Genomic DNA, 17,044 nt, shown 5'->3' with positions numbered 1-17,044 from the left:
TCCTTATTGTTGGCAAGTTGGAGTTCCATGGCACCTTTGGCACCATTCCTGCAGACCAGCCGCGTTTCCTCCAAAGTGGTCTTCCTCTACTGTTCCGATGATTCCTCTCTGTGTCTTTCTTCTGTGTAGTGATTCTATGCTTTCTTTACAGAGCATAGTTGTAAGTTCGGCTAGTCAGCCCTTAAATAGTGAGTAGCACAATCCGCCTTCTTCGTCACCATTTGTACATGACAAGCTTTTGTAATCTGTGTTGACTGCTCATCCGTATGTTTAACGCCATGTAAAACTGATGCACTGCGGACTGTTAATGCATGCTGCATGTGTGAATAATGTCTGAGGCGTCCGCCTACGTGTGCTATATCTGACATTACTGCCTTCTTTTCTTACAGACCCAGCTGAATCTGCTACTTGAAAAACTTCGCAGCACGGTAGGAAGATGGCAAATGTCTTGTTGTTTCTGCTCGCTAACAATGCCTGACTGCATGAATTTCCAGCTTTCCACCTGCCAAGTGTTACTGGGCCCGACTAATATGGTTTGATAATGTCTTTGGAAGCCTGATAATCTGCCAGCAATGTGTCTCTATGAATAACTAGTAACGCTGATAAGACGCTACACCGGATAAGCTTAGAGTATGTCGGTTAGCCAATGCAAGCACAAAATGGAGGCAGATAAAGCCCATGTTATGCCACAGAATCCCTATGCTGTGCAGCACCCTGTGACCAGCACCGGCCCACGCAGCGACACCCGCAGTGGAGCGTTACGGTCATATCCCGCTTCACATTTGGTAGTTTATGACTGAGAAGCGTTCCAGTGTAAGGGCCGTATTGCTGGTCCTAGTGCGGTCAGTGATAAGAACACAGCGCCCGGACCAATGGTATTCAATGGGGCCTTGCAGATGAGAACTTTTTGTTTTTACTGGCCTAAGAGCCGTGTAAAAAAAACAAAACAAAAGCAGCATGCAGTATTTTTTTTCCATAAATCGGATGAGACTCGCCCATTCAATACTACTGGTGTGGGAAGAAATCTGATGCCATGCGGAGACACAGTACACCATCCGATTATTACAGATACATTGCAGTTCTGTAACATAAGAAACTGCAAATGGTCCTGGAAATGATTAATGGCTGCTGTAAAAGAACAGATTGTATACAGACGGCACATGGATAACGGGTGGGAAATATAATCATCCCACTTTTCTGAGAATTATTTTTTTTTTATTCGCTCGTGTGACCCTATTTTGCGAGTTAGTGGAAACTTATCATACAAGGGGCGATCCAAAAGTAATGATAATCAATACTAAACACAATGAATATAGTAAAAAAAAAATTATTTTTCTACATAGTCTCCTAACAAGTCTATACATTTAGTCTCTTTTCTAAACTTAGAATTCCCTTCGAAAAAATTCTTGATCTTGACCCTCAAAAAAATCCCCAACAGCGGTTTTTACAACGCTATTGTCGTCAAATTTCTTGCCCTGGAGGTGTTCCTTGAGCCGAGGAAAGAGAAAGAAGTCACTGGGGGCTAGATCTAGCGAATAGGGGGGTGTTCCAGCAGTTCAAAGCCCGCTTCTTGAATGGTAGCCATAGCAACTGCAGCTTTGTGAGCCGGCGCGTTATCTTGGTGAAACAGCACTCCAGCCCGCAGTTTGCCGCGCCTTTTCTCCTTGATAGCCTCCCGCAATCTTCTTATTTGTTCTGCGTAGTAGGAGCCCGTAATAGTGGCTCCCTTCTCCAAATAGTCCACCATAATAATTCCTTCAGCGTCCCAAAAAACAGACGCCATAACCTTCCCTGCTGAGCTTGACACTTTGAATTTCTTCGGCGTCGGTTTGTTGGTTCGTTTCCATGTCATCAATTGTTGTTTAGTTTCGGGATCAAAGTGGTGGATCCAGGTCTCGTCCATGGTCAAAAAACGTGACAAAATTTTTTCCTTGTCTGCTTGGAACTTTTCGAGATTTGCTATTGAAATGTCAACTCGTTACTTCTTTTGCTCGTCGGTTAACATTTTTGGCACCAACGCACGAAGACCTTTCTCATATGCAATTCTTTTGCAAGGATTCTTTGAATTCTGCCATATGAGATCCCTGTGACCTCAGCTACATGCCTGATAGTCACTCTTCGATCTGCCAATACAACTTCTTCAACTTTTTTCATGTTTTCTTCATTGAGAGGCGTGGATGGGCGTCCTTCATGATGTTCATCTTCCCTCGATGTTCTTCCCAGCTTAAATTCCTTGGCCCAGCGTGCAACTGTGGTATATGGAGGAGAAGAGTCGTTTTTTTCCATTTTGATGTTCACTCCTCGGCAGTTCATATTCAAATGAATGTAGCTCCCGGGAATCGTGGTCTATTTAAGTGATTTTTTTTTACTGGACTAGTGGGTACGTAAGGCTACGTTCACATTAGCGTTTTGCGGGGCTGCGTTGGGCATGCGTTGTGCTGCGTTTTGCGACACATGCGTTTTTTTTGCCGCAAGTGTAGGGTGCAGAGGACGCAGCAAGTTGCATTTTTTTTGCGTCCAAAATTCGGCAAAAAAGGACGCATGTGTCGCAAAACGCTGCATTTTAGTGTGCGTTTTGTTGCGTTTTTGTTTGCGTTGTGTCTCCAATGCAACATCGCACAACGCAAATGTGAACGTAGCCTAAGAGAGAAGAAATCATTTTATTTTAATTTCTGTGTGCAATAGAAATAACCGATTATCATTACTTTTGGATCGCCCCTCGTATATGTTCTTATACATGTAAAATACTACTCCTATAAAAAATTGTCACAAGCCTTCCACAGACTCTTGAATAAGAAATTTACTTTAGTAGTTTTTCTTAATCGCTTCATTAGGGGACACAGGTAACCATTGGTGTATGCTGCTGTCGCTAGGAGGCTGACACTATGCAAATAAGGAAGATAGCTCCTCCTCCGCAGTATACACCCGCCGACAGGCACAAAGTACCTCAGTGTAAGCTTAGTGTCTGTAGGAGGCGGACCTGGATCTGATCCCAGACCCGTCTTTTCTTTTTCAGGTCACCTGCTGTGTTTTATTGATCTTTTCCCTTTGTCTTTCAGGCTCCTCAGCTTCAGGGTAGCAGGGTGTAATGCCTCACCCTGTTTTCCCACACTTATGCGACCGAGAGAGCAGTGTGGTGTCATCCACATCTCCCACTCTCGGACCCGCAGGCAGGACTTTATCACCTGTCACCTTTACTGGTGCTCCAGGGCTGATTCCGGTGGCCAGTCCTTGCCATTTCCCTCTTCACCCCTCTCCTCGGAGAGGGCTGAGAGGAAGACAGTGGTCACCAGCGGTGGCCTCCCCTCTTCTTGTAAGGGGTTGATGCCGTCTTCTGCACCGTCCGGAGACAATGCGGGAAGGAGGATCCCGGTTTCCAGTGACGCTCACCAACCCTGAGGGCTCCTGATGTGATCCTCGTCAGTGAAGAGGGATTCGGGACTCACGTTTTACAGGTATGTCCTTTTCTCTGTCCCCGGCAGCTACCCGCCTGCCTCACTGTTTACCTGTGAAGAACTGCTCACAGAATATGGCATCTCTGAATGACAGCGGCCATCTTTTTCTTCATGCTACTGCTTCGTTAACACCCCCACATTAAGCGCGCGTAATTATCGCACGCTTTTTTCCCTATCAAGGGGCCTCCTCTCACTGCCCGGTGCACTCCTGCGGCGGAACAGCCAATAGGAGGGCCCCTACTCCCTGATACCGTCAGATGTGGCCATATCGGATTAGGACCTTAATTAATGCCATTTTTCTCTTCGCCACGACAGCACCCACTTGAGAGAGGGGATCCGCCCCTAGGAACAGGAAACCCTATGGAGAGAATAAAAGGGGCGGTCCCCCTCGCTCCCACAGTTGGTTTCCTGTTCCTACGGGAGACACCTGGAGAGAAGAGGATTCCCAGCCTGGATGCCGCTTGCGCAGTTTACCTTATAGGGACGGCAAGGGCTCCAGAGCTGGAAGCGGCATCGGGGGTTCTATGGCAGCTTCCCCCCTCTGCCGGCAGGTACCGTGAGGCCAGGATCGGGGAGTCGCCTGGCTCACGGAGAATCATCCAGCGCACCTGCAGGGACCGGACCGCTGGGTAAGACCCTGTGTCGCCATCTTCGGGAGGCGCACAGGCAGCGTGTGGCCCAGTGTTTTCTCCCCCGGAAGTATTGCCATAACTTCCGGGGTGACGTAGGAGGAGGACGGCGCCTGCGCGATTGCTGGGTGGAGGCGCAGGCGCGCACAGCAGAGCCGCAACCCGGATGTAGTAGTTACTTCCGGGTGCGGCAGGATGAAGATGGCGGCCCCCATTTACAAAAGGACGCCGGCGCTGATACCCGGCGTCCATCATGGCATCTCCTAAAGACACAGCGTTACCTTCACCCGAAGTCACCGCTGTTACACCTGGAAGCCGGACTAGCAGCAGCCGCAGATCATCCTCCAAGAACGCCAGAGAAAAGAGATCGGACCGGTCAGCTCCTTCATCTGTGCCTCCGTCTCCTCCTCTCCAGCCGGTATTATGACTACAGCTTCAGGGGTGAGTGTTTGTCTACCCTATTTTAGCTGATTACACTCCCCTCTTTTATCTAATTCCCTAGGTTAAAAGAACAGGGAAATCCAAACATAAGCAATGTGCCTTATGCTCTCAGCCGCTCCCGGACACCTATTTAAAAAAGTTGTGCCATTCATGCATCGAATCCACCTTACGTGAGGAGTCTTCTGTAAGGTCGGAAGATATACGTAGCATGATTAGAGAGGAATTACGAGCCTTTCGAAGCTCGGATAAAGTTCCTGAGAGTAGGAAAAAATATAGTTCTCCTAGATCTGAACAGTCATCTGAGGTGGAGGATAAGGATTCGGACGATTCCCAAGAGGTTATATCCTCGGAGGGTGAACAGGATACATGTTTCCCTACAGACAGTATTGACAATCTAGTCAAATCAATACGTAATACCATGGGCATGGAGGATACTAAAACCCTTAAGACACCACAGGACGTGATGTTTGCCGGCCTGTCTGAGAAAAAGAGACCTTCTTTTCCTGTTATTCAAGCGATAAAGGACTTAGTCAAAAAGGAGTGGGAAAGCCAGGGGCAAAAAGGGTTGCCGTCTTCCTCAAAACGTCGCTATCCCTTTAATGACGATTTCTCCAAATGGTCAAAAGCCCCAAAAGTAGATGCGGCGGTGGCATCCACTTCTAGGAAATCTCTACTACCTGTAGAAGATTCTGGATCTTTGCAAGACCCGCTTGATCGGAAAGCGGATTCCCTTTTAAAAAGAGCTTGGGAATCTTGTACAGGAGCTTTAAAACCGGCTATTTCGGCCACATGCACTGCTAGGTCCATGATGGTCTGGTTGAATGACCTTGAAGAAGGCTTGAAAGGTGGCCTTTCCCGCAATAAAATCATATCATCTATTCCGTTAATTAGAGGAGCTACTGCCTTTCTAGCTGATGCTTCAGCTGCTTCCATCCGATTAGCAGCCAAATCAGCAGGTCTGACCAACGCGGCTCGCCGCGCCTTGTGGTTAAAAGGGTGGAAAGGAGATCCACAAACGAAATCTAAGTTATGTGGTCTACCATGCCAAGGTGAGTACCTATTTGGTACTCAGTTAGATGAAATCATTACCAAAGCGGGTGAGAGGAAGAAAGGGTTCCCCAATAACACTTACCTTCCATCCTATAGGAGAGCGTTCCGAAAGCCCATGTTCAACAGAAGACGGGACTATAAAAACCAGGACCGTTGGGCTAATAAAGACTTTAAACAAAAAGGAGCCTTCTTCGGAAAACGCCCTTTCAAACCTGAGGATAAACCCCGTTAGGACAGATCTACCCGTTGGTGGTAGGTTGTCCTTCTTCTCTACACAGTGGCTGGCAATAACCTCTAATCCATGGGCAACTAGCCTCATAACTACGGGCCTAAAATTACGTTTTTCCCAAGTCCCCCCGGACTCATTTTGTCTGACTTCCTTAAAGTCACCATCACAACAAGAAGCCTCGGAACAGGAAATAATAACTCTCCTGTCCAAAGGAGTATTAGTGGAAGTCCCTTGTCATCAAAAAGGAAGGGGATTTTATTCCCCTTTATTTTTGATTTCGAAACCTGACGGGTCATATAGAGCAATAATTAACCTTAAGAGACTAAACGTCTTCTTAGAGAATCAAACTTTTAAGATGGAATCTATTCGGTCAACTATTAAGCTTCTGTTTCCCCATTGCTTCATGGCAGTTCTTGACCTTAAAGATGCATATTATCATCTTCCAATCTTCAGTGAGCATCAAAAATATCTACGGGTGGCAGTTATGGTCAAAGGTCAGATTCGGCATTATCAATACACAGCAATGCCCTTTGGTCTATCAATAGCCCCTAGAGTTTTCACAAAACTAATGTCTGAGGTAATGTCATATTTGAGGTTTAAAGACACCCTCATAATACCATATTTAGATGACCTATTGATAGTCGGGAACTCTCTTTCTCAATGTCATCAACATTTAGCCGATTCAATTTCGTCCCTACAGGGGTTAGGGTGGTTAGTAAATTGGGAAAAATCTAGATTGTCCCCCACAACTAAGAAAAAATTTGTAGGAATTATTCTAGATTCTGCAAATCAAATGTGCTTTCTTCCCGAGTCAAAACAAATAACAAATCATAAACAAAGTACAATCAGTGATTAACCACCCTCTAATTTCCCTAAGAGAAGGTATGTCCCTTCTTGGTTCCTTCACTTCCTGTATTCCAGCTGTTCCTTGGGCCCAATTCCATAGCAGGAAATTACAGTATACAATTCTTCGTGAGGAAGAAAGATTACATGGCCGATTGGATAGTCGTATTCCCTTACCAACAGATGTAATACAATCTCTCACTTGGTGGTTAAATCCGGATCATTTTACCATTGGGGTTCCCTGGGTGGTTAAACCATCAAAAACTATCTTCACTGATGCCAGTCCTAGTGGTTGGGGAGCACACTTAGAAGATCAAATAGTGCAAGGTCTGTGGTCTCCTAGAGAATCGGATGATTCTTCTAATAAGAAAGAACTAAAGGCTATCTATCATGCCGTATCTGAATTTCTTCCGCAGCTACACGGAACGCATACAAGAGTCTTTTAAGACAACATGACAGCGGTAGCATACATAAACCACCAAGGAGGAACAAGATCAGAAGCACTCATGTCTATAGCCAACGACATTCTAGCCATAGCAGAGGAGCACCTTCTGTCCCTGTCAGCGCTACATATGAGGGGAATCGACAATTCGAGAGCAGATTTCCTCAGTCGCCACACTCTCCACCAAGGAGAATGGGTTCTAAGTCGTCATATCTTTTCCATGATAATAAAAAAAATGGGGCACTCCCGAGATAGATCTCTTTGCGACAAGACAAAACAGGCAAGTCAAAAAATTCGCATCATTGTTCCGATCTGACAATCCAGATATCTTCGACGCCCTTCAAGTGCCATGGGTATTCAAGAAGGCATATGCCTTTCCCCCGCTGATATTACTTCCGACAGTGATCAGGAAGATAAGAGAGGACAGAGCAAACGTGATCTTAATAGCTCCGTTCTGGCCCAAGAGGCCATGGTTTTCCTGGCTGAGAGCCATGTCAACCTCAGACCCATGGATCCTCCCGGAGGATCAGGATCTTCTTTTCCAGGGCCCCTTCAACCACCCTCAGGTGAAGGGTCTTCGATTAACAGCCTGGAATTTGAGAGGCAGCTGCTAAAGATGAGAGGGTTCTCAAACAAGGTGATTGACACTCTGCTATTAAGTAGAAAAAAATCCACTACCTCCATCTACGCAAGAGTGTGGAGAAAATTTCTAAACCTCTACCCAACGGCCCGTCAAACGAAATTCATATTCCCATGATTCTAGAATTTCTTCAAAAAGGGCGCGATTTTGGTCTGGCGGTCAGTACCTTAAAAGTACACATTTCTGCGCTAGGGGCTTTATATGGTCACGATATCGCAGGTAATAAATGGGTAGCCAGATTTGTTGCAGCATGCCAGAGGTCAGAGACAGTTCACATTCCCCATGTACCACCTTGGGATGTTAATTTAGTTCTGGAAGCTCTTACAGACCACCCTTTTGAGCCACTACATTCAGCTCACATAAAACATGTCTCCCTCAAGACTGCTCTTCTTGTCGCCTTAGTATCAGCAAGAAGAGTAAGTGACATACAGGCACTATCGATAGATCCTCCCTTTATGTCAGTCTTCCCAGATAGAGTTGTCCTAAAAACAGACCCTTCATACTTACCCAAAGTATGCACTAAATTTCACAGATCGCAAGAAATTTTTCTTCCCTCCTTCTATGATAACCCTACAAGTCAGGAAGAACAAAAATACCACACATTAGATGTGAGGAGAGCCATATTAGCCTATTTGGATAGGACTAGTGCTTGGAGGAAGAGCAGGGCTCTCTTTGTTTCCTTCCAGGGTCATAGAAAAGGAGCTGGAATCACGAAGGGTACTTTATCACGGTGGATTCGAGATGCAATATGTCTGGCCTATTCATCCAAAGGGGAGACTCCGCCTGAGACCGTAAGAGCACATTCCACCCGGGTGATTGCATCATCCTGGGCTGAACGAGCGGAGGTTCCGTTAGAACAGATATGTAAGGCCACAACCTGGTCTTCACCTACTACCTTCTATAATCACTATAGATTAGACTTGTCTTCCTCATCTGACTTGTCCTTCGGTAGATCAGTCCTTAACACGGTGATCCCTCCCAAATGACAATCTCTGAAAGTCTCTCAAGTGGGTGCTGTCGTGGCGAAGAGAAAACACCGGATTACGTACCGGTAATGCTCTTTTATAGAGCCACGACAGCACCCCTTCACTTCCCACCCTTATAGGTTTTTTATTTAGAAGCACGGTTAAGGGTGTTTGGTTCTTGTAGTTAGCCATACTTAAGTTAACTAGTTATAAACGATAATATTGAATGACCTACTAAAATTTGGTGGGCGGTTCCTCGCAATCTCTGTAAACCCAACTGTGGGAGCGAGGGGGACCGCCCCTTTAATTCTCTCCATAGGGTTTCCTGTTCCTAGGGGCGGATCCCCTCTCTCAAGTGGGTGCTGTCGTGGCTCTATAAAAGAGCATTACCGGTACGTAATCCGGTGTTTCCGGTCCGGTCATTGCAGGTGCAGAGGCTTCGCATAATTGCATGTCCTTTGTTAATTTAGCCCCCAGCTTTGGGCCTTCTCCCGGACTCCGTGTAGCTATGCCCGCTTACTGGGCCCCGGCCAATAAGCGATCGCCATCTGCTTAGTCACGCCCCCTTGCTGGACTCTCGGCTAATTAAGGCACGCCGTGCGCTGAGGCCCCATCTCCTGACCTAATAAGAGAGTGTGTTTTCTCTATGCCTCTCTCCTGAGACACATCCCCCGCAGGGGGGACATAGTGTATCTCTGCCTGCAAATTGTGTGAAGATTCGAAAGCATATGAAGAATCATGCAGTCACATCGTCTAAAGGGCACAACAGGCGTCCATCACTAACCTGCACTGGATCTGGGGGACACTGCAGCCTGAGCAGTGACAGCGCCGTCTCTGTTATCAGGTAGGACCAGCCCAGGCTGGTTAGTTTCTCTCTTCACAAGGGCTTAGCTCTCTGCAGCTGTAGCCCTAGTCCATCACTTATGTCCAGTCTCAGGGAGGCCCATTCCTCTCCCTATAATCCGTGACGCCTGTGCCAACTGTAAAAGAAAAGTGGCATTCAGAGAAATCCTCTAACGCCGGGATGAGATCACTCCCCTCCCTCCGGAGAGGGCTGTTGCCATATCACAGTCGGTCTGCGATCTGACTAAAGTCCTGCAGTCCCAGGTCCAGGTCCTGGAGCGACCTCCACGTTTGTTTTCTGCCACCAGTGCTCCGAACACCTCTCACTTTGATTCGCACACACCTGACCGCGACCTTCACAGGGACAAATCGGGTACATAGCAAAGGAATCTGCGGGTCCCTCTACTTTCTCCTGGATGCATTCCTCATCCCATACCCCCTCCTCGGAGGTGGTTTTTGGGGTCGGATATGGATTCCCAGTCTTGAGTCTGATACGGACCAGACCTGATAGATGCAAGATATGCTCAATAGCCTCATCTTGGCAAATTTACAAAATTCTGAACCTAAGGAAGGACGAGGCACCTAATTAGGAGCACTCCGTTGCTTTCTAAGAGGTAAAATGTCCTTCCCGGAGTTTTGCCTAATCTCAGGGAAGTTGTCATGATGATTTCTAAACACTGGGAACACCCTGAAAAGCGATTCCCAGGTAGGAAGAGGCTACACATCCTCTACTCCTTTAACCCAGACCTTCTTGATAAATGGGCAGAATCCCTAATGTGGATCCGCTGGCTTCTCGCCTGTCTTCCAAGACAGCCTTGTCTCTACCGATCAATGCATCGCTTAGGGACTCTACAGATAGACAGATTTAATCCTTTGCTAAGTCAGCCTTTGAAGCAGCTGGCACCTCTCTCTGTCCCATATTTGCCTACACCTGGGTGTCAAAATCCATGTCTGCTGGGGCAAGAATTATTACTCAGGGTAATCTAGCGGCAGCTTCTCCGGATGGGATGCCAGATCTGGCATATCAGATTGCTCATGCTGGCAAATGTCTCGTCACCTCTCCCTTTTGATGTGGCTGGTTGTTCCGCCACGCCTACCAGCAACATTGTTGCTCTACACTCCAAGGCTCTAGACCTTTTGGATCCAAGCTGGATCAAATAATTTTGGATGCCAATGGCGGGAAAAGCACCCCTCTTTCCTGGTCCAAGTATAAATGTCCTTTTAATAGGAAAAGGTTGTTTCAATCTCGAGAAAGATAGCGACTTCTGACTACAAACTGACTTTTCTTCTCCCCCAGGAAAAAGTTTCCTTCTGTTTCACCTGCCAAGACATACATCGCAGGCCCCAGGAGTTCTTTAGGCCGTCTTTTTCCTACCACGCACAGGAGTGATCATACCCGTCCCCTGAAACGTACGGTTTTCGAGGTTCTACTCTATTCTTTTCATAGTCACGAAGGAAGATGCACTGCTCCCTCCGTTTTTGGACCTCGAGCGGTTTACCTGTCACTTTCGGTTCTGTCTTTTCAGGACCGAGTCCCTACGTTCGGTTATCACTTCCATGGACTCGGGAGAATTCTTCACATTCCTGTTTGTGTTTAGCATCAGAGGTTCCTATGGTGTGCGATCCATGACAGTCTTTATCAGTTCACGGCTCTTCCTTTTCTCCTGGCCTCTGCGCCCAGACAAGTCACGTCATGGCAGCGGTCATGGACATCCTTCTCTCCAGGGTTTTTTTTTTCATATTTCCCTACTTGGACGATCTTCTGTCAAGGAGCCGTCCCACCAAGACTGCAACCAGAGTCTTCAGTTTACTCTGGAAACTCTGGTCCATCTCGGGTAGATTATAACAGATAGAAGTTCTCCCTCACCTTTGCTCAGCAGCTGGTGTTTCTAGGTATAAGGTTTGACACGACCCAAGCCCGTGTTTACTTTCCAAAGGAGAGGTTTTTCATCCCTCTGCCTGGGGTTCCGTACAGCTTCTCTCTTCGTACGTTCCTGCATGAGTGTTCTGCATGAGATTGTCGCCATGGAAGCTGTTTCTTTTGCCCAGTTCCATGCCTGTCCTCTTCAGCTGGCCATCTAGTCATCTCCCTGGATGATCCCCTGCTTCTACCTCTCAGGGTGAGGCAGTCCCTCACTTGGTGACGCTGTTGGCATCAGTCCTATGAAGGAAGTCCTTCCTTCCTCTCTGGTGGCAGTTCATAACCACTTACGCCAGTCTCCTCATTTGGGGAGCCGCTTTTTTCTTCGTGTCACAGCGCAGGGCCACTGGAACGCCTAAGAGGCCTCTCTCCCCATCAATCTCCTGGAGATCAGGGAAATTTTTTCTTTGCTTTTCGCCACTGGCATTCTTTCTTTCCAAGCCAGCTGGTCTGCATACAGTCGGACGCCACGGCCGAGGCTTACATAAACAAGTTATGATAGAGGTAACAAGGATTCTGCAATGGGTAGAACGTCACATTTCCGCCATGTCAGCTGTGCACATTCTGAGGGTAGAAAGTCGGGCAGCCGATTTTCTGAGCCATCAGGGTCTCGCTTCGGGCAGGTGATTGCTCAGCCCGCCGTCTTCATCCAGAGAAATGGGGCTCCTGGGACGTCGTCCTCATGGCGTCTCGGATAATCCACGAGATTCCTTGGTTCGTAGCCAGGTCCCGGGATCCACTAGCCAGCTATGGAGATGCTCTAGTAATATTGTGGGCACAATTCCAACTGCCTTATCTTTTTCCGTCTCTCCCCTTATTCGAGAGTCGTGAAAATGATAAAGGAAGAAGGGATTCCTATAATCCTGATAGCTCCGGACTGGCCAAGAAGGGCCCGGTAAATGGACGCCCCTTGGAAGCTTCCAGGTCTTCCAGATTCTCTCTCTCAAGGTTCGCTTTTCCACCAGAGTTTATAGTCTCGAAGTTTAACAGCATGGCCGTTGAGACCAATCTGGTCATTCAGACCATTATTAGGGCCGGGAAACCAGCATCCTTGCATATCTACTGCAAACACTGATAGGCCTTCTTCCGGTGGAGTGTGGACAAGGGTTTGGTCCCTATGTACTTTTTTCTCTTCCTTCCATTCTTGGTTTTCTACAAGCGGGTCTTGACTTGGCTCTATCGTTTCTGCCAGTTCTTTTCCAACGAAGTCTGGCTTCTCATTCCCAGGTAAAGGACCTTTTTTCAAGGAGTCGCCCACCTGGTACCTCCTTATCGTCTTCCTATAGATCAATGGTTTTTTTAACTTTGTCTTTGGCGCGCTGCAGTGCTCGCCTGTTGAGCCCATTCGAGACATCATGTTTTTTTATCTTCTCCTGTCTTGGACAGTTGTCGTCTTAGTTAAATTACGTCCATCAGGAGAGTTTCTCAGTTAGCAGCATTGTCCTGCCATTCCCCGCTCCTGATTCTATATCGGGACAAGGTAGTTCTCAGGCCTGTTCCTTCCTTTCTACACAAGGTGGTCTTGTCATTGCTCATTAATGAAGACATTGTCCTTCCTTTTGTGTCTCTCCGGTCCATCTCCTGGAGAAGTCCCTCTACAAGCTGGATCTCGTCACAGCTATCCAAGTTTACCTTTCAAGGGCTGCTCCCTTTCGTCAATCTGATGCCATGTTCATCATCTCTGAGGGTTTTCTTAATGGGCTTCTAGCATCTAAGTTCACTATTGCCGTGGAGGCATTCCGCATTCAGGACAAACAGCCTCTTCCGGAGGTGAAGGCTCTTCCTGGAGTAAAGGCTCACTCCGCTCTGCGGTGGGGGCCTCCTGGGCTGTTTGTTACCAGGATTTGGCTTTCCAGATTGTAAGGCCGCAACCTAGTAATCTTTACACTCCTTCGTGAGTTTTTACGGGGTTCGTACCCATGCCTAGTCTGTTGCAGGCCTGGGAAGGAAGGTACTGCAGGCGGCGGTTTTGCAGCGGCTGACCTGAGTCCATTTATTCCTTGAATCTTCCTGTTTCCCATCCTAGGGACTGCTTTGGGACATCCCATGGTTACCTGTGTCCCCCAATGAACCGATAAAGAAAGAGGGATTTTTGGTACTCACCGTAAAATCTCTTTCTTGGAGCCTTCCTTGGGGGACACAGCACCCTCGCTAACTGTTTATACCATTATTTGGGTACATATGTTGTACCATTATTTGGTCTATGTGCCTTCGTTGTTGGATTGGTACATATGTTGAGTTTTTTGGTTACTTCTCTTACTGCTCTAACACTAACTGAGGTACTTTGTGCCTGTCGGTGGGTGTATACTGCAGAGGAGGAGCTATCTTCCTTTTTTCCATAGTTTCAGCCTCCTAGCGACAGCAGCATACACCCCATGGTTACCTGTGTCCCCCAATGAAGGCTCCAAGAAAGGGATTTTACGGTGAGTACCAAAAATCCCTCTTTTGCATACATGGGACTGAGATGCTTATAGGGAATCTGTCAGCAGGATTTCACACCCCAAACTATAAATAAGTGCAGGTAGTTCTTTTAAAGACAAGTCCTATATTACCTTTACTGAGAGAGTCTGTAACTGGGTTACTGAGAAATCAGCGTTTGAATTGATATGTAAATGAGGTTGAAGAACTATTTGTAGATCTGAAGCCTCTTGTCACTCCAGCTCTATTCCCCACCCAGCATTGCTGCCTTCACTGCTTGACTGACAGTCTCTATGCTGTGTGACTTCAGGCAAAGGAGCAGTCACTCAAGCAGGAGAAGGATCTAGTAGAGCAATAGATTTCTTTCATGTCAAGGAGGACCTGTGTGGAGCAAGGGAATTGGGAGATGCGGAAAGCAAGGTGTAAGCCGTAAACCCATCGCTTACACCCTACTTGCGCATTCCTTGATCCCCAGCTCTTGCACCACACAAGTCCTCCTTGACATGAAAGAGATCTTATGATTTACGTTATTGCTCTACTAGATTTCTGCATACCTGCACCCGCAACAGATGTCCTTGATAAAGATCGCTCCTGGTCAAAACGTTGGAACATATCTGTTTTTGAATACTTGCCAGATCAAAATAAATTTTCACTGCAGCAAGACCTGCAGTCTCATTTTCTTTTGTGGTGCTGCGGTTCCTACCTCAATGTCTTTAGCAAGAATCATGCTTAAATACTTTCATTACAGTTCAATAAATCCCTCTTACTGAATGCAAGAACACTCCAGCTTTAATGCTTTTTTCATGCCCTCTACAGAGGATTTACTTGAATAATGCTTTGAAGAAGCATAGCTTTTTTTTGTATCGGGGAATCTAGAGAAAAGTATTGGAGTTAATAATTTTCTAAGTTGAAATGACATCTTCCATTTTGTCCAAGGACAGATGTCGTCTACTTGCACTGGTAACATTTTGCCAAGTAAGGATGATCAATACGGACATTAGAATTTGAAGGACGACCATTCTCTCTTTGTATTTCTCGTGTGAATTTAAAGTACATTGGTCTTGTTTTTTCTTCCCCTTAAACGTATGCAATGCCTGGTCGAAGAAAATAAAGCACAAGATTTGCATTATTGACATTCTGGGTAGCTAACAATTGTCAGTCATCTAGTGCTTGTTTCCACTTTTTATTTCAGTGACTTTTAATTATTTTTCTTGTGAATATTTCCAATGGGATAACCTCCTTTGTACTTGGTTTCTTGCACGATGCAGTTGTAAAATAACTTAGTACCAATGCTCTTATACAAATTGTTCATTGGATTTCCTACAGGGATCTAGCTTCATCCGTTGTATCAAGCCCAATTTAAAAATGACAAGTCATCAGTTTGAGGGAGCGCAAATCCTGTCTCAGCTTCAGTGTTCAGGTAATATGTAATTTCATTCTACATTATCTTAAGGGTTCTTTATTTTGCTTTTGATAGATTGTACAGAAATAAAATAAACAAACAATCCACTAGCCATCAGTAAATAAATGGAAGTCATCATTAGCCATCAGTAAAAATATAAATATCTGTATATATTGTGATGCAGTGACACCTGTTACAGCTATGGGGCGCTGTGTGTGCTCCTCTGGATATGCATGGAGGCGTATCTGTGGTTATAATGATGGTGAAACAGTGACTGGCAGAGTTGTAAATGGCCGATATGTGTCGCAGAGGGAGTCTGCGCTGTAAGCCTGAAGTAATGTTGTTGTTCTGGGACCTGTAGTCCCAGAAGTGTTTGTGTAATTGTGAAGGGAGGCTTACAGGGCTAGTTATGAGAGCTGGGCGGGTTGAACTAGCCACACGCACACACACATCTCCCATCTATGGGATTGGTTACAACTACATAATGTGACCAGGGTGTGGGTCACATAGTTCCTGTGTATGGACCTGAATGTTCTCTGTGATGGAGAGTGTGAGACCCTGGACGCTTGTGTGTTGGGAGGTCCCGAGTGGACTGGATCCCTGAATAGCGCACTGTGAGGCCGTGGATCTGAAGACCTGTGTGTTGGGAGATCCTGGGAGTAGGATCGGATCCCTGTTAAGCGCACTGAGAAACTTGAGTGTTGGACGGTCCCAGGTGGGGACGGATGTCATGAACAGCACACACAGTGACCTGTGTTGGAAGTCCTGGGAGTAGGATTCCTGATGGAGAGACGTGGATGCAGATTTTGCAACAGCACTGCATTGGGGGAGATGCATCCTGTCTGAGGAGCTGGACTGTCAGGTGGCCTAGTGAGCAAGGCATTGTCCGTGATGGTGATACTAGGTCGGCAGCTTCCCTGAGGAGAGAGGATACACATGCCTGTGTGACTGAGTCCCGTTGCTAAGTGAGTGTCCCCCAACACATGCAGTAAGCGCTATCTCAATATATATATACTAGATGGTGGCCCGATTCTAACGCATCGGGTATTCAATAATATGTATGTATATAGCAGCCACATAGTATATAGCACAGGCCACGACATATTCTTGAATACCCGATGCGTTAATACAGGCCACGCAGTATATAACAGTGGCCACACAGTAAATAACACAGCCCGCGCAGTATATAACATTGCTCACATAGTATATAACACTGGCCACGTAGTTTATAGCAGCCATGCAGTATATAACGCAGCCCATACAGTATATAACACTGCCCACATAGTATTAAACACTGCCCACGTAGTGTATAGCAGCCATGTAGTATATAACGCGGCCCACGCAGTATATAACAGTGGCCACACAGTATATAACACAGCCCAAACAGTATATAACACAGCCCGCGCAGTATATAACATTGCTCACATAGTATATAACACTGGCCACGTAGTATATAGCAGCCATGCAGTATATAACGCAGCCCACACAGTATATAACACTGCCCACATAGTATTAAACACTGCCCACGTAGTATATAGCAGCCATGTAGTATATAACATTGCCCACGCAGTATATAACATTGCCCACATAGTATATAACACTGGCCACATAGTATATAGCAGCCATGTAGTATATAACGCAGCTCACGCAGTATATAACATTGCCCACATAGTATATAACACTGCCCACGTAGTACATAGCAGCCATGTAGTATATAATGCAGCCCACGTAGTATATAGCAATGTGGGCACTATATGCGTGGTTAA

The 17,044-nt window shown here is 46.4% G+C and overlaps 1 protein-coding gene across 6 annotated transcripts in view; it reads left to right on the top strand.

Annotated features, from left to right (window-relative positions):
• MYO6 (myosin VI) overlaps positions 1-17,044 on the top strand; it is a 326,341-nt gene that overhangs the window by 216,245 nt on the left and 93,052 nt on the right. For all 6 annotated transcript variants that reach the window (XM_069726515.1, XM_069726516.1, XM_069726514.1 and 3 more), the window contains exons 19-20: positions 390-428; positions 15,203-15,296. In XM_069726515.1, coding sequence (XP_069582616.1) covers positions 390-428; positions 15,203-15,296 — 133 coding nt within the window. The remainder of the gene's footprint in view (positions 1-389; positions 429-15,202; positions 15,297-17,044) is intronic.

Source organism: Ranitomeya imitator, chromosome 5 (genome assembly GCF_032444005.1).
Source record: "Ranitomeya imitator isolate aRanImi1 chromosome 5, aRanImi1.pri, whole genome shotgun sequence".
Lineage (NCBI taxonomy): Eukaryota > Metazoa > Chordata > Amphibia > Anura > Dendrobatidae > Ranitomeya > Ranitomeya imitator.
The sequence above is the reverse complement of the archived record's forward strand: the minus strand, read 5'-3'. Positions and strand labels throughout refer to the sequence as shown.